The sequence below is a fragment of the Saimiri boliviensis genome, chromosome 2, assembly GCF_048565385.1.
Source record: "Saimiri boliviensis isolate mSaiBol1 chromosome 2, mSaiBol1.pri, whole genome shotgun sequence".
Classification (NCBI taxonomy): Eukaryota; Metazoa; Chordata; class Mammalia; order Primates; family Cebidae; genus Saimiri; species Saimiri boliviensis.
The window spans coordinates 191,458,363-191,481,878 of NC_133450.1; the positions used below are offsets into that span (position 1 = coordinate 191,458,363).

The following is a 23,516-nucleotide window of genomic DNA, read 5'->3' on the forward strand; positions in this document are numbered from 1 at the left end:
TGCCTGGGACACTCCCCTCTCCCTCCCCTTGAACTTGTGTGTTTCCATTTATGCAAGCTAGATGGTGCGAGGCAAATTCCCTGTTGCCCATTTTTGTGATATGGGGACAGTGACCTCTGGGCCACCCCATCCTAGGTGGCAGCCAGGGAACAATTCTGCTGTACCCCTGCCCGGTCTCCATCTCCAAACACTTGCTGGGCACCAGCTCCAAGCTATCCTCTGTGCCTGTGCTGCTTCCTACCCAACCTGGCGCCAGCCTCTGTGGCCAGGGCTGCTTCCTGAGTCCCATCAGTAACACCTGTTTCAGGGATTGCTTGCTTTGTGTTTTTTTTTGAGACGAAGTCTTGCTCTGTCGCCCAAGCTGGAGTGCAGTGGCATGATGTTGAGTCACTGCAACCTCCACCCGCTGGGTTCAGATGCTTCTTGTGTCTCAGTCTCCTAAGTAGCTGGGATTACAGGTGTGCACACCACGCCTGGCTAATTTTTGTATTTTTGGTAGAGGCAGGGATTCACCATGTTGCCCAGACTGGTGTTGAACTCCTGGCCCCGAGGGAGCCACCTGCCTCGGCCTCCCAAAGTGCTGGGATTACAGGCATGAGCCACCGCACCTGGCCTCTCTTCAGGGATTTCTGCTGCTGATTCCAAACACTCTCTGCACTTCCAGACTCACCTCCTCAAGCCTACCCTCCTGAGCAATCTTCTTGGAACAGGAACAGAAGTCTGACTGAGGACCTCTCCACTTACAATCCTTCAACTCCCATTTCCTCGGAGTAAGCTCCAAACTCCTCATCTCCAGCCTCATGTCTCACCCTCCCCAGCCCTGCCCCCCACCTCTCACGCCACAAGTCTTTACTATACTGTCTCTTTTCCTGGAAGGTCCTTCTCCAGTGTTTGCCTGGATAACACTAACTCATCTTTAGGACTCAATTCAGAAGGCACCTCTTCCAGGAAGCCCTCCATGACTTTCCTTCCTCCCTTTGGGCCCCCAAGAAAAGCCCAGGTGCATCTTGATTGTGTTACACTCCCTCACTAGTCTACACCCTCCTTGGGGGCAGGAACCAGGCTTATTGGTCCAGTGTCCCTACCCCATAGCTACCCAGTGAACACTGCAGAACAAATGACTCGATGGCCAGACCACAGAGGTCTGGAGAAGAACCTGATATGGGCCCTGCTCACAAGGGGTCAGTTCAGAGGGAGAGGAGCAGTCAGGAAATGAGAGTGAGATGGGGTGGGCAGCACAGGGACCAGCAGAGGGGCCGGGGATGGAGTCGGCCAGAACAGGGCCCCACGCCGCACCTTTGTCAGGAGGGCCTTCTCCTTCTCAGCTGCCTTTCTCCAGATCTTTGTGACCTGGTGGATCTCGGAGTTGAGGAAGCGGTTCTGGGTCCGGTAGGCCTCCATGTCATCCTGGAGAAGAGAGTAAAGTATGTTATGAATTGGATATAAACATCTCCCTGGTCCTGGGGAGTCACACCCCCAAGTGAGCTGTTAAAGCTTCCCTTCTTTAGACATTTCCAATAATGGCAACGGAAGAGGAAGACTGAAAGAAAAAAACATTACTCATGGCCCCTTTCTCTATTCTTGATGTCAGCATGATATGGTAGAGAGAGCACTAGGCGTGGATTCGAGCCCTGGCTAGAAGGCTTCAGGCAGCCACTGAACCACTCTGACCCTCTGTTTCCTCAACTGGGAAAGAGGCAAATACCAACTAACTTACTGGGCAGTTGGGAGACTAAGTGAGATAATGTGTGATAATGCTAAGTACAGGGACCAAAACATAGCAAAGTGCTCAAGTAGTGTTTTTTAAAAGCAACGTATTTTATCATCTATTTATAATCATACTGTAAAATTAACCCACTGTCACTCTGTAAACATTTCAATGCTGCTACCTAAGCTTCCCGATGGTCATTTTTAACATCTGGGTGATGACTCTATTGGGTGAATTTACCAGAATGAACTCATAATCCTTTTCCTGTTATTATTATTATTATTATTATTATTTTTTTTTTTTTTTGAGACAGAGTTTTGCTCTTGTTACCCAGGCTGGAGTGCAATGGCGCGATCTCGGCTCATCGCAACCTCCGCCTCCTGGGTTCAGGCAATTCTCCTGCCTCAGCCTCCTGAGTAGCTGCGATTACAGGCACGTGCCACCATGCCCAGCTAATTTTTTGTATTTTTAGTAGAGACGGGGTTTCACTATGTTGACCGGGATGGTCTCGATCTCTTGACCTCGTGATCCACCCGCCTCGGCCTCCCAAAGTGCTGGGATTACAGGCTTGAGCCACCGCGCCCGGCTCCTGTTATTTTTTAATTTGAACCCTGCGTGTCTGCAGTTGGTTTTGATTATGAATAATGCTGTGATGAACGTCTCTGAGTTTTCCCTTTGCAAGTTGTCCATCCAGTGGAGGGAATGAGCTCCGTGCTGCTGGGGCATACAAGGAGAAGCTGGACAAGCACTGGGAAGGTTCAAGCAAGGACCTAGGCCTCAGAGAAGGATCAGCTACAGCAATGGCTTTCAATTCTGCTGGGACGGACATTACAGAAGCCATTCCATCACAAAACACATGCTCAGAGCTATGCCTCCCAATTCTAGGGTATTTGCTGACTGAAACTCCAGGCCTTTCTCTCCCATTGATGAATGGGCTACAGGTGAGTGCAAGAGAAGTGGCAGCAGGGGTGACTCTGACATGGCCTGACTTATTTGGAAATGAAGAACATCACATGTAGTTTGGGGCACTTCATCATCAGGGTCACATGTGCACAGCCCACAGGTGGTCCTGGCCCTCCCTGGGTGGGTCTTCACTCTGGTCAAGATGATCTCCAAGGTCTGCCCAGCCTGGAAGCTCCGACGCATGCCCAGGGGCTGCTGCCTTCTGCCCAGAACCTGACACACTAGAAGGGCCTCTGCTCCCAGGGCAGGGAACAAATGTCCCAGGTGGACTTCATCACGTCACCCCTCACCACTCCACGGGGGCTCTTTGTGGTGCTCCCACCGCAGACACCCCTGCTTTCATCTCCCTCACTGTGCTAAGGTTGAAAGTGCCTCCACTCAGCTTGTTCTCTGCCTTCTCCTGGCTGGACTCAGGCAATTCCAACCCGTGGTGCCGCCCTCCTCCCCCTGACCAATCCTGTCCCTGCCCTAGATCAAAACCCCAGCTTCCCTGCCTCTCAGAAATGCTGCCATGTGTGCCAGCGGCTCTGCTGGCAAGTTTCTGCTTGCATCTCCACAATCCCCATTTCCTGTTCATATGTGGTAAGAAGTGAAAATCCTGTTTGTGGTGCAGGGACCAGCCTCCCAGGAGCATCGGGATTTTCCAGGACCACTCCCCACTCTCCCTGGAGCCTAACACTTCAGATCTAGAGATATAGAAACTTAGGAACACAGAGGCCAGGCAGGCTTCCTGCATCACCCCCATGACCAACAGCACTCTACTCACATTCTCTCATTTCGTCCTCCCAGCAACCCTGGAAGGGATGTTCTTTTATTATTCCTGTAACACAGGTGAGGTCTCAGAGGCTCTGAAAGGCTAGGTCACTTGCCTAAGGCACAGCCAGTATAAGGCAGAGTGTGACCAAGCCCAGGTCTGTCTGATTCTTTTTGTTTGTTTGTTTTTTGTGATGGTCTAGCTGTCATTCAAGCTGGAGTGCAGTGGCATGATCATGGCTCACTGCAGACTTGACCTCCTGGACTCAAGCAATCCTTCCACCTCAACCTGTCAAGTAGCTGTGACTGCAGGCATGTACCACCACGCCCAGCTAATTTTTGGATTTTGTAGAGACAGGGTCTCACTATATTTCCCAGGCTGTTTTCAAACTCCTGGCCTCAAGCAATCTTTCCACCTCGGCCTCCCAAAGTGTTAGGATTACAGGCGTGAGCCACAGTGCCCAGCAGGACTGTCTCATTCTAAAGCCCTAACCACCAAACTTCCTGCTGGGCACCCTCTGAGCGCCCCACCCGCTGGAATCCACCTGGATGCCCGAACTCTAGTCCCTGACCTCCAAGGGTCATCCTTTGGTGTCTCCTGGCTACACACACAGAGGCTCATGTGACCTCTCCTGCCCATCAGACAGTATAACAATACATCAATTAAAAAAAAAAAAAAACATCAAAGATGCTAGCCTCATATGGTCCCCCTACTGTGGCCTCTCAAAGCACTGGATTACAGGTGTGAGCCACTATGCTCGGCCACACACTGGTATTTCGAAGGCTTTGGAAAGAAGGCCTTTGTCACATAAGGTACCTGGCTTCTAGCCCCAGGGGTACCCGGCTTCCAGCCCCAGGGAAGGCAGACACGCTGGACAGGGAGGCAGAGTGAGCACAGCCCAGAGCAGCAGTGGCAGCAGGTGGCATCAGGCAGCACTGTCCCCTCTAGCTTGGTGCCCTACCTTGAGTTCTCGTCTTGGCTCAGAACTGTAAGGAGAAAAAGAGAAACCTCAGAAAAGAGAAAAGTCACAGAAAAGTCACGAGTGGAGTGAAAGGAGGAAAACACTGGAGAACGGGGACTGGGGAAGAAGAGAGCCTGCTGCCTTTGCAGGAAGCAGGAGACTGGGAATTCTCTTTGGGCCATGCCCACGGACTAGGCCCTGTGCTGCGTGGAAGGCGGTGGCCTGGGTGTAGGAGTCCCAGTTCTAGCTGCAGCCTGGCCTCTTCCTGCCTGACCCTGGGCCAGTCCTTCCCCCTCGCCCCACCTCAGCTGGCACTGCCAGAAAATGGGTGGGGCAGATGGGAATTCAAGAAGTCAGTGATCCTGTTCTCAAAACCAAAGTCTCAATAACAGGGGCATTCCCTAAAGCTGGGTGTCCTCAACCACAGGGCAAGCAGAAAACCTGAGCACTCTGTTTTCACACTTAAGACAATGGATATCTGATGAGTCTTCTAAAAGCTAAAAAATAAGGCAGACCAACTACATGCAATTTTGTTTTTTATAGAGACAGCATCTTGCTCTGTTGCCTAGGCTGTAGTGCATGGGCGCAATCACAGCTCACTGTGCCCTCAAACTCCTGGGCAGCTCAAGTGATCTTCTACCTCAGCCTCCTGAGTAGACAGGACTATGGTGGGTGACACCATATCTAGCGAATTTATTTGTTCTTTTTTTTTTTTGAGAGACAGGGTCTTGCTATGTTGCCTAGGCTGGTCTCAAACTCCTGGTCTTGAGCAATCCTCTAGCTTCAGCTTCCCAAGAAACTGGGACTATAGGCATATGATACTGTGCCTGGCTAATTTTTTTATTTTTTGTAGAGATGGGATCTCACTGTTTCCCAGGCTGGTCTCAAACTCCTGGCCTCAAGTGATCTTCCTGCCACAGTCTCCCCAAATGCTGGCATTACAGGTGTGAGCCACCCACGCCTGGCCTTAGGCAGCCCTTTAAAGCACAAAGCACAAAACACTGGGCCACAGTGGGCAACACACCTCAAATAAAGTTCCTACCCTCTATGACACCACTGGTCCCTGTGGGATGGGGAAGTCTTGGGAAAGATAAGGACAGGGAAGGGGAGGGAAGGGGGAGCAAGGATGGTGGCAATAGTGAGAAGTGGCAGCAGAGCAGACAGACCAGTCTGCAGAGCTGAGCTCCAACCCAACTCCAGCTCCCCAACTTCTTCAGCAGGTGGCCCCGGGCAAGCTCTTTAACCTTCCTCAGACTCAGCATTCACATCCGTAAAGGGGGAGCACACCAGCGACCGCCTCACCTCACAGGGCTGGTGTGAGGGCTAAATGCAGTGATGCAAGGAGAGCACCAAGGACAGTGCCTGGCATGCAGGAAACACCGTGCACATTCTACAGAAGGGAGCAGGGACGCTTGCTAGCCGCAGGTCATCTGTCCAGTACGCAAGAGTGGGGCTGTGGGGGAGGGTTGTGCTAGCTCCTTAGGGCTCTCGGGTACATTGGAATGGCACTAAGGGAGGCTGACCAGGCCAGGCCCCACACTCAGCTAGTTTTGGGCTTTCATCTCTCATTTGATAATCTAGAGGCACCTTCACTTTTCTTTGCTTTTTTTTTTTTGAGATGGAGTTTCACTCTGTCGCCCAGGCTGGAGTGCAGTGGTGTGATCTCAGTTCACTGTAACTTCCGCCTCCTGGGTTCAAGTGATCCTCCTGCCTCAGCCACCCGAGTAGCTGGGATTGCAGGCTTGTGCCACCATGCCCAGCTAATTTTTTGTATTTTTAGTAAAGACGGTGTTTCACTATGCTGGCCAGGATGGTCTTGAAATCCTGACCTCATGATCTGCCTGCCTCGGCATCCCAAAGTGCTAGGATTACAGGCATAAGCCACTGTGCCTACCTTCACTTTTCAGTAGCTCAGGATATCAGCGCTACTGGTTAATGGGTCAGTCAAGGCCCAGGCAAACTGCACTGGGTCTTGTGGTGAGGAAAGTGAAGAAGTTAGAGTAATATTCCCGTCAACATGTGTTTCTAATGTGAATATTCCAGGATGAAGGGGTTTCCCCACTCCACCTAGCAAAGCCTTAGAGTGGAGAGCACACCCTCCCCAAGGGCTGGGGCAGAGGATGGGACTGGCAGGCCCTGGAGGCAAGGCCCCTACCTTCAGGTGCTCTATCTTCTCCTGCTGGCTCAGGATGTCCCTGTCAGCAGCGTCGGGGGGCAAAGGAGACTGGTCAGGGGGATGGGTGAAGTCCTGGGTGACTTTCTCAGAGAGCTTGCAGATGACTTGCTGCTTGGCGTGGTTCTTGTCCATGAGCAGCTGCACGTGCTGCTGCAGCTCCTGCACCTGCTGCTCCCGCAGGCTTGCTGTGTGTGCCAGGCTTTCCCGCTCCTGCTCCAGGGCCTCCACCCGCCAGCCCAGCTCCGCGATCTGCCGAACTTTGTGCCGCACCAGCTCCAGTCGGTCCTTGTCCTCAGCTGCCGCCAGGTATGCACTGGACGCCCTCTTCTCCTGTTGGGCAGCCTCCAGTGCCTTGTGTAGGATCTTCACCAGCTCCTGGGCAGGGACAGGAAAGCATCTTGTGAGCTCAGGGAGGGCCTGCTGGGTGTCAGAGCAGGGCAGATGTTACCCCTAGTTCTCCTAACAACCCTAAGAGGTGTCCAGCAGCATCCCTGGGGCATCTCATCCTGACACTCACTTTCTCCGTCTCTGTTCAAGTGAGTGTTAGCTGGGCACATGGTTCCCCAGCTCAAAACTGCATCTCCCAACCAAGCCACGGTAAGGTGTAGCCAAGTGACTATTGTGTGTAAATGGGAAATAAAAAGTGAGATGAGCAGCCTCCAGGTGCTACCTTTAAAACCACTAGACACATGCTCCCTGCTCCAGTTTCCTTTGCTTCTGGCTGGGAAGTGGCAGGAACTAGAGTGGCCAACTAAGACCCGCAAGCAGAAGGTACATGTTGAGAGAGAGCTGTCCCCTCAGGTCAGAGTTGCTCACCTACCTCTGGGTTCTTTAATGTGAGAGAGAAATCAACTTCTCACTTGTTTTGGGCCAGAGAGCTTTGAATTTTTTTTTTTTTTTTTTAGATAGAGTCTCAGTCTGTCACCCAGCCTGGAGTGCAGTAGCATGAACATGGCTCACTGCAGCCTCAATCTCCTGGGCTCAGCTGATACTCCCACCTCAGCCTCTCAAGTAGCTGGGACCACAGGAGCATGCCAACATAACAGGCTAATTTTTGTATTTTTTGCAGAGATGGGGTTTTGCCATGTTGCCAGGCTGGTCTCAAATTCCTGGACTCAAATGATCTGCAGGCCTTGGCCTCACAAAGTGCTGGGATTACAGGTGTGAGTCACTGTAAGATCTTTTAGGTTGATTGACAGTACCATGGATACCATGGTAACCTCTGTGACTTGCACGGACACTCAGGTGAGTTCCTGGAATTAGAAAATCTGAAGTAACTGGAAGACCATGTGTCTAGTGGTTTTAGAAACATGAAAAGGAGAAGAATGGTCAGCCCTGCAGTGCCTAACTAACTTGAGACATTCTTCTATTGTTCCTTATTCCCGCCTCAGTTGATAAGGCCATTGGACTTTGTAACTGACCTTGGTCAACCTTGTGACTCCAGACCCTAGGACCCCCTCCCAGCTTGCAAAAAAACACTCTAAACGGTAACTTCTGTAACTTTCTACTGTCTACTCCAAACCTATAAAACCAACTCCTATCCCACTGTTCTCCACTAACTCTCTTCAGACTCAGCCCGCCCGCATCCAGGTGAATAAACAGCCATGTTGCTCACAAAAAGCCTGTTTGGGGTGTCTCTTCATTCAGAGTGCGCATTTGAACAGTCACCACAGCCAGTGGAGATGCTTCTGTTACAGCAGCCAAACCCAGACCCTGACATACACATGTCCATTTTAGGGAGGAGCAAACTGAGGCCCAGCAGAGAGTAGAGTGGAATTCAATCTCAGTCAACCAGATTCCAAAGCCTGTGCTTGGTCACCAATAAAACCAGGGGTGGCAGCTATGTGCCATTACTCTTCCCTCTCATCTCTGTGGCAGACATCACTAATTAACCTCTGTAGGAAATAAGAATAAATAAAAGGTTCCTCTTCAAAGCTTTCCTCCTAGTTCATTACAAATAAACGACAATTTCTTCAAAGGTTAATCTACTTTAAAGCTTTTGCTAATAATCTTAAAGTAGGTGTTGGTCATAATAAAGAAATAAGTGCATACCATGTTCTTAGTTCTTATTTTTTTGAGACGGAGTTTCGCTCGTTACCCAGGCTGGAGTGCAATGGCGCGATCTCGGCTCACAGCAACCTCCGCCTCCTGGGTTCAAGCAATTCTCCTGCCTCAGCCTCTGGAGTAGCTGGGACTATAGGCATGTGCCATCATGCCCAGTTAATTTTCTTTTTTTTTGTATTTTTACTAGAGACGGGGTTTCACCATGTTAACCAGGATGGTCTTGATCTCTTGACCTCGTAATCCACCCGCCTGGACCTCCCAAAGTGCTGGGATTATAGGCGTGAGCCACCATGCCCAGCCAAATTCTTACACTTTAACCTAGATATTTTGCCCTGGCAAGTCTTAGGTCAAAGCTTATTTCCCTTCCTTATTTGAAAATGTTATCACTTCTCTAATCATTCAAGTTACTTCCTCTTTTCCTCTGTTCTCCTCTGCCTTTACCTCTTTAGAAAATGTCCAAATTTTTAGTCAATCAGGTCAAGCACAGAATGTGAGGTCCTGTTCTGGCCAATGGAAACTGGACATAGCAGTAGCGCAGTTGCATCAGGTTATGAAAGTTATAAATGCCCCCGTCTCCCTTGTTCAGGTGTGCTCTTGTGGCAAGACTACCGGTGGGTTGCACCCTTCCTGCGGGAAGTAAACTAGCCTTGCTGAGTGATCCACTGTCGCGGTGTGGATTTTTCCTGACACTATAAACCCGTTGCCAATAATCTCTCATACTTCTTCCTGCGCAGCCCAGTTGAGGCCTCAGAACCCTTCTCATTATAGCATCCAGTCACTACCAATCAAGTTGAGGCAGCATTAAAAGGAAATACACTGGCAATTCCCATGTAAAGCCACACACAGAGGGCCTCATTCAACCCATTTCTGCCTCATTCCCTTCAGCCCACAGACTGATACGTGCAAAGCTGGTGGAAGGAACTAGAAAGTCCAGAAACAACAGAGCTTGATTTTATTACTCAACAGGGGCAACTGATTCATGTAGGAACTCAAGGTCTGCTCAGCTCCCTGTGCCTTCAAGCCTGTAACTTCCCCAGGAAAGGCCAGGGCCACGCCTGGACTCAGGCCTATCCTGCCCCAAAGTAGGGATGGGAGTTCATTCTGGGCCAGAATCAGGACATCAGTAGCCAGGCCCATGTGGACCTCATACCAGATAGGTCTGACTTTCAGGCCACACTGCCCTGCTCTGTGCTTCTCATTTGGAAAAACATGGTTTCCTAGAAACATGTCAGCTATATCACACCAAAGTATTAAAATGAATGGATTGGCTGGATAGGCTTATTTGCTAGGAACAATTCTATTCTGGAGAAGTGCCAAAAACCATGACTTTTTGGAGAGGCTAATGACAAGACCGCCTTATCATGCATCTTCTGAAACCTCAGGACTAGTGACCGTCCTTTCTCTGGTTCTCTCTTTTCCTTCCATGCACCCATCCACCCATCCAACCTTTACCAAGCACCACTTGGTGCCAGACCAGGCCCTGAGCCAGGTACCATAGCCCAAAGAGGGACTGGTGAGAGTTCCCATCTCCAAGGACTGCAAAGGTCTATGGTGATGAACGTGACTCACCGCAGTGGAATGATCTGCCGCAAGAACGGGGAATGAGGGTGTTCATGGGAAAGGCAATGACTTCTGATAGATTGCGGGGATAGATCAGTACAGAACACTTAAATGAAACCAAGAAGAAAGAGAAAGGCCAGAGGTGGTCAAGCAGCAGGTGGGAGATGAGGGTGGGACAGACCTCTGGATGTGGCCAAGCTGAGTCTCAGTAAAGACCTGGAGGAAGGAAAGAGCTAGCATGGAGCTGTGGGAGCCCTGGGGTGTGGCAGGAAGGTGAGGTGAGGACAGGGCAGTGATTGCAAACCAAAGGGGAATGTCTGGAATGTTCAGCTTCTCAGGGCTCAGTTGAGAGAGATTAACATTCCTGTGGTTCTGGGATAACTGGGAGTCTAGACCATTTTCTACTTTAGCTGAGATTTAGAGATTACCCTGGATAACTTCCCAGTGAAATAACAAACAAACATTGTTGATCAGACTTGCCCTAGTAGCAGAACCAGGTGGGTATCTTTCCCTCAACTTTGGGGAGTTGACTCTAAACTCACTTCGTAACATCTAGCTGTCTCCTTCTTCCCACGTTTGGCTCCCAGAATCCAAGAGCAAGACACCAGCCCAGAAGGTTCTCCTTCCACCCCCAGAATTCTTGTACCAGAATAAAACAGGCTTGAAAGAAAGGAACCAGGGCAGAGGCAGGGAGCCTAGTAGGACCTGTAAGATGTGGAGTGAGAATAGATCATGGATTCAGGAAACCTGAAGTCTGGATTATAAGCAATGTCTTAGGACCAATTCTTAAAAATAGAAAAGTTGATGAAATTAAGCTTTCTTTTTTTCCTTTTTTTTTTTTTTTTTTTTGAGACAGGGTCTCATTCTGTTGCCTAGGCTGGAGGACAGTGGCACAATCATGGCTCACTGCAACCTCAACTTCCTGGGCTCAAGTGATCCTCTTGCCTCAGTCTCCCTTGTAGCTGGGACTATAGGCATGCACCGCAATGCCCAGCTAATTATTTTATTTTCTGTAGAGACAGGGTCTCTCTATTTGTTCAGGGTGGTCTTGAACTCCTGGGCTCAAGAGATCCACCCACCTCAACCTCCCAACGTGTTGGCATGAGCCACCATGCCTGGCCCAAGTGGTACTTTTAATGTTTCTCAATCGAGTTGTTTTGTTTATCTCAGATTTTGATACTTGGTCATAAGTTGTCATTTTATTTCAATTTTTAAAAGCCGATAAATCATCTTTAAAAAAAAATAATCCTTTATCTTTTTAGAGCATTCTACTTTCATCAGTGGTGAGGCCTAAAGGGGTCAGATGAAGGGGCATGGGCTTTGGAGTTGCACAGGCCTTGTCTCCCATTCTGGATCCCTGGAGGTGTATCTAACGAGGTGACTCTAAGGAGGGTGGCTCAGGTGGCCTCTTCACTGAACCTCAGCTTTCTCATGAATGGAGCTAAAGCTTCCTCCTCCACTCAGAACTGTCTCTAGCATGAGAGAGGAAGTGCCAAGTGGCCCTCCCCAACTTGACTTGCCCAAGGTACTTCCCAGCTCGCTTTCATATCCTCTGAAGTTTTTGGCTGGACTTCTAGGAAAGTAAGAGGCCACACACTGCCCTCACCAAGTTTCCCAAAAAAATTATGTTCCTTTACCCAGTAATCCTGATTGAACTAAGGTGGCCCCAGAGGGCCACAGGCAGGGTCCCAGAGGGGTTCATCATTCCCAGCAGCCAACAGATGGCCAACATCACCACAGACAACAGCCTTCCATCTGCCAGCGCAGACAGTCTTCAGGCTGGGTGGAGTTCTGTCAACTCCAAGGGTCAGTTCCTGGCCAATCAGCCATCTGGTGCTATCTCCTGGAGCCCAAACCTCTTGTGAGGCCAGTGCTGCAGGAGCAGGGATACCTAATGGCTTACTGGGTATCAGAGTCGCCCGGGGTTTAATATGACACTGGGGTACACAGAGAGTGTATTAATTTTTTTCTCAAGAGCAGTTTTGGTGTTTGTGCCTCACACCTGGCCTCACCGTGAGATTATGGAGGAGAGGAGGCAGCCCAGCCTCAAGACCTGGAGAAGGAGATCAGGGTCCCAATCCTGGCCTTTCCAGCTGCATGCACATGGGCAAGTCACCCACCTCCTCTGAACTCCTTGAATGCTGGCTCAGCCCCTGGGAGATCCTGAGTATGCAGACACTCTGAGAACCTGTTTCCTTTTCAGAGAAAGGGGACGATAGCTACTGTAAGGACAGCAATAACACACGGGAAGCCTCAGTACAGTCCTGGGGCCGCACTGAATACCAGCAGCTCCCATGCTCACATCTTCTCTTCCTCACTAGACGGTGAGTGACCCAAGGGCAGAGATTTGGCCCCAATGTGCTCTCAGGAGCATCTCACCGTGTTTGAGGAAGAAATTCTTAAAGAGTCACTAAAGCCATTGGCAATGGCCAGGTGAGCCAGGATAAGACCCCAAATTCCCATGTCTTCCTAAAGCTTGAGGTAGACAGGAGGTGCCTCCCCACTAAAGAAAAACAGGAAGGTACCTTGCACATGTAGCCCTTGGGAGTCCAGGTGCCCATCTTCCCAGTTGATGAAAGGGACTCTAAGGAGGGTCTCAGAAGGACAGCGGCTCTCCCAGCAGCATTCTGAGTATCTGGGGTGGGGGTAGGGGGGCGGGTACCACTGGACACCCAGAAGTTGTGCTGGGTTTTTTTTTTTTTTTTTTTTTTGAGACAGAGTGTTGCTCTGTTGCCAGGCTGGAGTGCAATGGCACAATCTCAGCTCACTGCAATCTTCACCTCCCAGGTTCAAGAGATTTTCCTGCCTCAGCCACCCGAGTCGCTGGGACTACAGGCACGTATCACCACGCCTGGGTAAATTTCGTATTTTTAGTAGAGACAGGGTTTCACCATGTTGGCCAGGATGGTCTCAATCTCCTGACTTTGTGATCCACCTGCCTTGGCCTCCCAAAGTGCTGGGATTACAGGCGTGAGCCATTGCACCTGGCCTGTGCTGGCTTTTTCTGTCTCACCTCTTTGATTTTAGTATCTGGGCTACAAGTGAAACACTAGAGTAAGGGGGCTGCCGTTGCTCCCTTCCTACCGTGGAATAAAGACTTATGCTCCCCCATCACTGCTATGGCCCGTGGTACATTTCCTGGAGTCACTCACGGGCTCTCACTTCCCACCTCATCTCAGACTTCCTCAGTAGGGGGCACCTCACTGCTTGTAGGGCAGGAAGAGATTGAAATGGAGGGTAAGGAGTGTAACAGTCATTGCTGCAACAATCAGAGCCTGCATCTCTTGGACAGCTGCTGGGTGCCAAGTACTGGGCTTTATGAATCTGGACACAGACCTCTCCAGTAAACATGGCTGTAACTCCATTTACAGAAGACGAAACTGAGGCTTAGAGAGGTTAAGAAACTTGCTTAGGGGCGGGGCGCAATAGCTCATGCCTTTAATCCCAGCACTTTAGGAGACCGAAGCAGGCGGATCACCCGAGGCCAGGAGTTCAAGACCAACCTGGCTAACATGGTGAAACCTTGTCTCTACTAAAAATACAAAAATTAGCTGGGCATGGTGGCGCATGCCTGTGATCCCAGCACTTGGGAGGCTGAGGCAGGAGAATCGCTTGAACCCGGGAGGTGGAAGTTGCAGTGAGCCAAGATTGTGGCACTGCATTCCAGCCTAGGGTACAAGAGCAAGACTTTGTCTAAAAAAAAAAAGAAACTTGTTTAGGGTCAGAATTTGAGTCTGTGCTGGCTTATTTAAAGGCCTGTGCTTTGAATCGCCCTGAAGACTGAAGTGCATTTGTAGAATGGGTTGGAGAGCACACAAATCTACTCATATTGCACAATAAATAAATAAACTAAATAAACCACAACTCATTCTCCTTTTGACTGTCTGTCCCAGGACGTAAAGCTGAGGTTTGGTGGAAGGCTACCTGGTTAAAAAAATAATACAGATTCTTCAATGCTTCAACAGCTTCCTCCTGACATTTTCCCTCTGAATATATGGGAATTGTCAATAGCCTGGGCAACCCTTATCAATCCCCAAGAGTCTTGTCTTCATTTATTGAAGAACGATGAGCCTTCCAGAGATGCAGAGCAATCAGGGGCAAACCTTCATGAAATCTAGGCCTTTCTGCTTCATCTGACAATTTGCAATGTCTTAGAAAGAGAGACTGTGTCAAGGAAGGCTGCCCATATATTCAGGATTTCTTCCCCAGGTTTGGGTTTGGGATTTAAGCTATAGTATTCCAGGGACCAAGTAGCTGCTATGGCTCAGTTACATGCCCTCTCAGGTCTCAGGGGCGTCCAGCAGCCTCACAACAGGAGCACCACGATGACAGGAGGAAAAGACAGCCGGGCTGCTGAGCATCAGCAGAGGGGACTTCATGTGTTAAAAGTACACATTTGAGTGTTGCCTTGTTTAATGTCTGTCTCTGCCATGAAATACAAGCCCTGTAAGGGCAGAGCCTATGTTTTTTGCTCACTGTTCTTTCCCAGCACCTGGAACACTACATGCACATAACAGGCCCTTAATAAAGATTTGGTGAATAAACACATGAATTAAGAACATATGAATGAATGAGCCCCTTCCTTTGAGAATGCGTGGTGACTCACACCTGTAATCCCAGCACTTTGGGAGGCAGAGGCAGATCACTTGAAGTCAGGAGTTCGAAACAGCCTTGCCAACATGGAGAAACCTAGTCTCTAATAGAAATAAAAAATAAGCCGGGCGTGGTGGCTCAAGCCTGTAATCCCAGCACTTTGGGAGGCTGAGGCGGGCGGATCACAAGGTCAAGAGATCGAGACCATCCTGGTCAACATAGTGAAACCCCGTCTCTACTAAAAATACAAAAAATTAGCTGGGCATGGTGGTGCGTGCCTGTAATCCCAGCTACTCAGGAGGCTGAGGCAGGAGAATTGCCTGAACCCAGGGGGCGGAGGTTGCGGTGAGCCGAGATTGCACCATTGCACTCCAGCCTGGGTAACAAGAGCGAAACTCTGTCTCAAAAAAAAAGAAATAAAAAAAAAAAAAGAAATAAATAAAAAATAAAAAAAATTAGCTGGGCTTGGTGGCGAGTACCTGTAATCCCAGCCACTCGGGAGGCCAAGGCAGGAGAATCGCTTAAACCCAGGAGGCAGAGGTTGCAGTGAGCCAAGATTGTGCCATTGCACTCCAGCCTGGGCAACAAGAGCAAGACTCCACCTCCAATTCCAAAAAAAAAAGTAACTCCTGATATGCCAGGAATGAAGCCTCTGCTGGTTTCCCTGCGATCTGATGACAGTGGTCACTGCTAAGGGGCAGAAGAGACAGATGAACGGCAAAACTAGGTATAGGGAGAGCATTTTTTTCTGCATTTCTTCCCCCCTGCAAAACAGGGCGGAAAAGAAAAGAAGAATTGTACAAGTTGTAAGAAATATTCATAAGGTAATAGAGCATAAGCCCCACCTCCCCAGCCTATGCCCTCTGGAGCCAGGGCTGGGAAACAGCAGAAAGGGCTTCTGGGCAGCCAAAGTTCAAACACAAAAGCTTAGGCCTTCCTCTTTTTTTTTTTTTTGAGACGGAGTTTCGCTCTTGTTACCCAGGCTGGAGTGCAATGGCGCGATCTTGGCTCACCGCAACCTCCGCCTCCTGGGTTCAGGCAATTCTCCTGCCTCAGCCTCCTGAGTAGCTGGGATTACAGGCACGTGCCACCATGCCCAGCTAATTTTTTGTATTTTTAGTAGAGACGGGGTTTCACCATGTCGACCAGGATGGTCTCGATCTCTTGACCTCGTGATCCACCCGCCTCGGCCTCCCAAAGTGCTGGGATTACAAGCTTGAGCCACCGAGCCCGGCCAGGCCTTCCTCTTGAGGAAAAGGAGTCTGGGCCCTCAGTGGAGCCCGCCAGCGCCATCGCAGGCGCTACCAGGCCCCATCCTTGGGATTTATGTAACAACTGCCTAACTTAGTCGCTTTTACCACGCTAAAGAGGGGCTCCTGCCCGGAGCTGCAGCCCCCTTGCATCCCTGCCTTGGGACCCTCAAGGTAGCCCCTGGCTTTTCAAACCATTTCTCTCTGGAATATAGAATTGTGTAGTAATTTTAATGTCTGTCAGTGTGAGATCTGTTTTCTACAATGACTATATAGCTCCTCCTTTTTGTAACTCTTTTTTTTTTTTTTCTTTTCTTTTCTTTTTTTTTTTGAGACAGAGTTTCGCTCTTGTTACCCAGGCTGGAGTGCAATGGCGGGATCTTGGCTCACCGCAACCTCTGCCTCCTGGGTTCAAGCAATTCTCCTGCTTCAGCCTCCTGAGTAGCTGGGATTACAGGCACACGCCACCATGCCCTGCTATTTGTAACTCTTATAATTAACTTTTCACCATATTAAACCCAAATTCCTCCCTGTCACTGTTCTGTGTTGATCCTGGCTTAGCCCTGGGCCACACACACGCTGCTTACTTGCTTTCTCCTGTGACAGTCTTGTGACAGTGATTCAGATATCTGTGCCCATCTATCAGCTGCCAGATCAAAGATAGCCCCTCCTGTGACCCTGCATCCTGATCACCTGCCTCCAAATACTGTCATTCTCTGGGTTGGGGGTGAGACCATGCATGGCCCCCAGGAGGGGTCTAAGAGACAATTATTAGAGTAGATCTCCAGAGATATCTGGCCTTGGTGCCCTTTTGTGACTTGCTTTGAGTGACATCAGCTTCCTGCATAATCAACAGTGCATTTCCACCTTCTGAAGTTCGGCCTTTAAAGACCAGAGAGTGGCTGGTGCCCCGCCAGGCTAAGGCATCCCATCTAGCTTGCCTGAAAGGCTCCAGGAACGGGAGGGGTCCACTGGAACCTGGGGCCTCCCTGGGACCAGACCTCACCTTCTGAGACTTTAACTCCTTGGTGAGCATCAGAACCTGTTGCTCCAAGGCTGCCACTTTCTCCTGGGCAGTTCGGTTCCGTGTGATTCCTTCAGAGAAGAATGGGAAGGTGTTGCTCGGGCGCTTGGCTTTCTGAACGAAATTGATGGTCAGAGAGGACTTGGGTGCAAGCTTTGGAGAATCTGCTGGCTCTCTCCCTGCTCAAGACGAGAAACACAGAAGTTATGACTGATGGCATCAACAGTTCTCAAACGAGCTTGCTTCAGAAGCACCTGGAGGACTTGTTAAAATGCAGATGGTTGGGCCCGAATCGGAGCTCTGGATTTGATAGGTTTGGGTCAGGGCTTGAGAATTTGCACTTCTAAAAAGTTCCTAGGTGATGCTGGCACAGCTTGTCCAGGGATTAGACTTTGGGAACCACTGGCCTAAATAAACATTATTGCACCATGCTGGTCTAGTCACTTAGCCCATCTGCTAACCTGTGCCTGTCTTCTTCCTTCAGATCCCAGCCAGCAAGGGTCTGTCTCATGCCACCCTGCTGGTGTTTGCCAAGTGGCTTTCTCCTCGGGCACAAGCCCTGGAAGGATGTTTTCTTCCTTATTTCAGGATCCCACCTCTATGTGCTGGGACATTTTCAAAGCACACAAATCTGTCTGATGATAGGAACACAGAATGAATGCCTGTTCTCTGCACTCTTTGTTATTGGTGGTGATGGTATGTTTATTGAGACAGAGTCTTGCCTTGTCACCCAGGCTGGAGTGCAATAACACGATCTCAGTTCACTGCAACCTCCACCTCCTGGGTTCAAGTAATTCTCCTGCCTCAGCCTCCTGAGTAGCTGGGATTATAGGTACATACCACCACATCCAGCTAATTTTTTTTTTTTTTGTATTTTTAGAAGAGATGAGGTTTCACCATATTGGCCAGGTTGGTCTTGAACTCCTGACCTTGTGATCCGCCTGCCTTGGCCTCCCAAAGTGCTGTGATTACAGGCATCAGTCACCACGCCTGGCCTGTTCTCTGCATTCTTGCTCCAGAGAACAGCTCAAGCGCTTAACTTGATTCTTCTTATTCCAAACTAAGTTAAGAGACATATTTCCCACAGTTGATTGTCTCAAGTTGCATAGTCCTTTAATCTCCTGGGTTATAACTTATGGTTCACAGGCCAAATCCAGCCCACAGCCTGCTTTTATAAATAAAACTTTATTAGAACATGGTCATGGCCATTTGTTTATGTGCTGTCAATTGCTGCTTTTACTCCTCAAAGGCAGAAGTGAGTGCCTAAAACAGAGACCCTATGGCCCACAAAGCCTCAAATAGTCACTATCTGGCTCTTTACAAAAAAATGTTTGCCAGCCACTGTTTTCAAGTCATTAAAATTTTATTTTTAAATCAAAGCCAACATCAGAGAATCACTCCCCTGGGTTGCCTTGTCCTGCCCTTACCCAGCTGTGTTTCTGGTCTCTGCCATCATCCTGTATCAAGGACATTTAATGACCTGACTATGTGGCCAACGGCCCTTGAGAAGCTTATTCACATGGGATATATACATCATGTCTGTCATGAGTCCCCAGCAGAAGAAATTCCCTTCAGCTCTAGGAACTTCCAAGAAAAGCTCTGCTTCTTCTTAAAAAAATAGGTTGTTAGTCTTATGGATACTGGAAATAATCTAGCTGCTTGCATTTCCCACTTTGCTTTGGCTGCTGAGCTTAGAGCCATATTTACTGCCTACCCTCAGATATTCTGTAGGATCTTAAATTGATCTTACCTAAATCTCCTAACCCAAATTACTCATTTGAGTGACTATGCATTTTAGTAAACGATTACCTATCTTTTTGGGACTAAAGCATTAAAGGTGTTGAAAATAGGATGTGGTATGGGATCCCAGGATAGGGGCAGGGCCTTGGGTGGGCCAAATGACTTAGCATAAGACCAGGCCAAACAGTCTTGAACAGATAAAGAATTACTCCAGTAGGTGACAGGAACCAAGCACTGAGTGCAAAAACAGTGCCTAGTTCGGCCTGGCGCGGTGGCTCATGTCTGTAATCCTAGCACTTTGGGAGGCCGACGTGGGTGGATCACTTGAAGTCAGGAGTTTAAGACCAGCCTGGCCAACATGGTGAAACCCCATCTCTATTAAAAATATAAAAATTAGCCAGAAATTGCTTGAACCTGGGAGGCAGAGGTTGCAGGGAGCCGAGATCGTGTCACTGCACTATAGCCGGGGCAACAGAGGAGACTCTGACTCAAAACAAAGAAACAAATAAACAAACAGTGCCTTGCTGAGTACAAAACCAGAACAGTCTTGTTCGAGACCAAAGAGAAATCAGGTTACACTGGGTACCAGGAAGCCTGCAGAGCTCAGAGGATGTAGGGCCTCTTTCCCCTACCTGTTATGGGGCCTAGGTGTGCAGGGAAGCTCCCTGTAGCACTGCTGCCCTCTGATACACTATGGTGCACCATCTCTGAGGAGAGGCAGGGCAGGCATCACAATGCCCAGTTTATAATTGGAGAAGACAAGGCCTAAGACAGTGGTGTCCAATCAGTGTCTTGGATTTCATGGGAATGCCTCAAGGGCTGACTGGGATGGGAAGGTAGAGTAAGAGGAGCAGTGGAGGAGTCCAGACACCCACTCTGGCCTCAACTCTGCTTTTATCTTCTCTTTATATTAGGGTTTGTTTTGGGGCACAAGGTTTCATGGCAATAAAGACACAGTCTGAAAAACCACTGACAGAAAATGAGGCCTCAGCAGCAGTATGGAGCCAGACTGCTTGGCCTGAATGCTGGTTCTGTCACTCACTCTACAGCCATGAGCAAGTCCCTCTACCCTTCCCTGCCTCAGTTTCCTCATTTATCGAATGAGGATAACAACAATATATGCAGCTCCAGTTGCTGTAAGAATTAAATAGGTCAATGTAGGTAGGTAAAGTGCTTGGTATCTATGGAAGAAATTTGAAAAGATTCTACCAAGTCAAAGAAGCCAGTCACAGCATGGTGTATTCCATGGTATATTCCACTCACAGCAGATGTCAGAACAGATATATCCATAGAGAAAGAAAGACTAGTAACCACCTAGCATTATGGGGCAGTGGAGATTAAAGGTTGATGACTAAGGGTACAGGTTTCCTTTTGGGGTAATAAAAATGTTCTAAAATTTATGATAGTGATGGCTGCATAATTCTGTGTATATACAGAAAGCCACTGAATTATATATATTAAATGGGTGAATTGTATAGTGTATGAATTATATCTTAATAAAGTTATTACAAAAAAAATGCTTACTGCAGAACCAGCACAAAGTAACTGCTAGTGTTATGATGATGATGATTGATCTGATATAGCACCGGCCTTCTCTTGGACCATTCATTGTGCTCTCTGGGGCTATGCTAGGCACTGACTGCTCCAAAGGGTGCTTTTTCTTTCTTTCTTTTTTTTTTTTTTGAGACAGTGTCTCACTCTGTCACCCAGTCATGATCACAGCTCACTGCAGCCTCGACTTCCCTGACTCAAGTGATCCTTCCACCTGAGCACCCCAAGTGCTGGGACTAAAGGTTCACACCATGATCAGTTCCCTATGTTGCCCAGGCTGGAATTGAACTCCTGGGCTCAAGCAATCCTCCAGCCTTGGCCTCCCGAAGTGCTGGGATTACAAGTGTGAGCCACCATGCCTAGCCTTTTCTTAACTTTTTTTTTTTGAGATGGAGTTTTGCTCTGTGGCCCAGCCTGGAGTACACTGGCCTGATCTCAGCTCACTGCAAACTCTGTCTCCTGGGTTCAAACAATTCTCCTGCCTCAGCCTCCTGAGTAGCTAGGATTGCAGGCACGTACCACCATGCCCAACTAATTTTTATATTTTTAGTAGAGATAGGGTTTCATCTTCTTGGCCAGGCTGGTCTCAAACTCCTGACCTCAGGTGATCCACCCGCCTCAGCCTCCCAAAGTGCTTACAGGCATGAGCCACTACGCCCAGCCTTCTTAACTGTTTTCTCTGAAAAAATTATAGACTCACAGAAAGTTGCAAAGATAGTGCAGACATGTCCCAAGTACTCTTCCCCAAGCTTCTCCCAATGGTGACATCTTACACAGCTGTAGTACCCTATCAACTCTAGGAAACTGGCGTTGGTACAACATGTATGTGTAGGTCTATGTCATTTTATCACATGTACATTTGTTTTTTGTTTTGTTTGAGACAGAGTCTCACTCTGTTGCCCAGGGTGGAGTGCTGTGATGCAATCTCAACTCACTGCAATGTCCACTTCCCAGGTTCAAGTGATTCTCCTGCCTCAGCCTCCTGAGTAGCTGGGATTATAGGCACCAGCCACCAGGCCCAGCTAACTTTTGTATTTTTAGTAGAGATGGAGTTTCATCATGTTGACCAGGGTGGTCTCGAACTCCTGGGCCTCAAGTGATCCACCTGCCTCGGCCTCCCAAAGTGTTGGGATTACAGGTGTGAGCCACCACACCCGGTCACATGTGTACATTTGTAAAAGTACCACCATTTAATAGCTCAAGATACAGAACTATTCTTTTTTTTTTTTTTTTTTTGGAGACAGAGTTTCGCTCTTGTTACCCAGGCTGGAGTGCAATGGCGCGATCTTGGCTCACCGCAACCTCCACCTCCTGGGTTCAGGCAATTCTCCTGCCTCAGCCTCCCGAGTAGCTGGGACTACAGGCATGCGCCACCATGCCCAGCTAATTTTTGTATTTTTAGTAGAGACGGGGTTTCACCATGTTGACCAGGATGGTCTCGATCTCCTGACCTCGTGATCCACCCGCCTCGGCCTCCCAAAGTGCTGGGATTACAGGCTTGAGCCACCGCGCCCGGCCGATACAGAACTATTCTATCCCTCAAAGATATCCCTCTTGATAGGTAGATCATAACCCTCCAGCATCCATAACCCCTAAAAACCATTAATTTATTCTGTCTCTACGATTTTATTAAGGATGTCATATAAATGAACTTGTACAGCACGTAAACTTTTAAGACTGGCTATTTTCACTCAGCGTAATTCCCTTGTGTTTTAGGATCTTTTAGGGTTTTATGTAATAAGTTGAAATCTTTGAAGGCCCATTTCAAGGTACACTGGGCCATATTAACTATTTTAACCAGGGCTTCATAGAGTCTCATTTTAATAAGCCAATTTGTAAGTGCAAACACCTACTTTAATTTTAATTTATTTACTGTGTCAGAGCATCTATGTCTATCATAGACTATTTGTAGCAATGGGCATATCACTATAGGATATTTAGACAAGTGCACAGTTAAAGTGAAATTTTATTTATTTATTTATTTTTAGGCAGAGTCACACCTTGTCATTCAGGCTGGAGTGCAGTGGCACAATATTGGCTCACTGCAACATCTGCCTCCCCAGTTCAAGCGATTCTTGTGCCTCAGCCTCCTGATTAGCTGGAATCACAGGTGCATGCCACCATGCCTGGCTAATTTTTTAGTTTTAGTAGAGACAGGATTTTGCCATGTTTGCCAGGCTGGTCTGAAACTCCTGGCCTCAAGTGATCTACCTGTCTTGGCTTCCCAAAGTGCTGGGATTACAGGCGTAGGTCACCACACCCAGCCTAAAATGAAATTTTAAACTAAGTTTTAAATTTAGTTTCCACCTCAAGATTGTAAGAGCAGAGTGTTTAGATTAATGAGATGTCCAGGAATAACTATAACTGGAGCCCAAATATGGGTTAAGTCTATGAATTTTTGTCAATTTGTGCATTTTAGCAAATGTTAAATTAGAATCTATGACAGGCAAAGAAGCCAAGCAGTGCCCTTTTTATCTTTTATTTTTAATACATTCTTTTTTTAAAACAATTTTAGATTCGGGGGTACATATGCAGGTTTATTACATGAGTACATGGCATAATATTGGGGTTTGGGCTTCTATTGAACCCATCACCCAAATAGTGACCATAGTACCCTATAGATAGTTTTTCAACCCTTACGAAGGCCACTTTTTCTTGAGTCACTTCTACACAGCCCAGGGGTTCTCTCTGCCAGAAGACTCAACCATGCAACCTTAACCTAAAGGACGTTTGCTCCACGTCTTCAGGCAGATGTGGTTTTAATCACTCCAAAAAGGCATTTTTATAAGTAGCAAAGAAAGGGAGATACAAGAGCGATATCTTCATTTGCTACTTCAAGAATCATTACTAAGCATTTCGGTTGGGGAAGATGAAAAAGTTCTGGACACGGATGGCAGTGTTAATGTACTTAATGCAATTGAACGATATGCTTACAATGGTAAATTTTATGTTATGCATATTTTACCACAATACGTCTGCAAACACAGAAGTGACCTAGAGAGCTGTAACTTTGACATACTGCTGGGGACTGAATGTGTTCCCCCAAATTCATATGTGGAAGCGCTAATCCCCAGCATGGTGCGTTAAGAGGTGAGGCCCTTGGGAGGTGATCAGATTTAATGTCATGAGGGTGGAGACCCTGATGAGATCAGTACCCTTAGAAGAAGCAGCA

General features: G+C 48.3%; 1 protein-coding gene across 5 annotated transcripts in view; it reads right to left on the minus strand.

Annotated features, from left to right (window-relative positions):
* TBC1D2 (TBC1 domain family member 2) overlaps positions 1–23,516 on the minus strand; it is a 63,685-nt gene that overhangs the window by 13,153 nt on the left and 27,016 nt on the right. For 4 of the 5 annotated variants that reach the window (XM_010350810.3, XM_003940075.4, XM_010350811.3 and 1 more), the window contains 3 exons: positions 17,036–17,232; positions 6,542–6,937; positions 1,297–1,407 (listed from right to left, as the gene is read on the minus strand). In XM_010350810.3, the coding sequence (XP_010349112.1) occupies positions 1,297–1,407; positions 6,542–6,937; positions 17,036–17,232 (704 nt within the window). The other variant, XM_010350812.2, reaches the window with a different exon arrangement.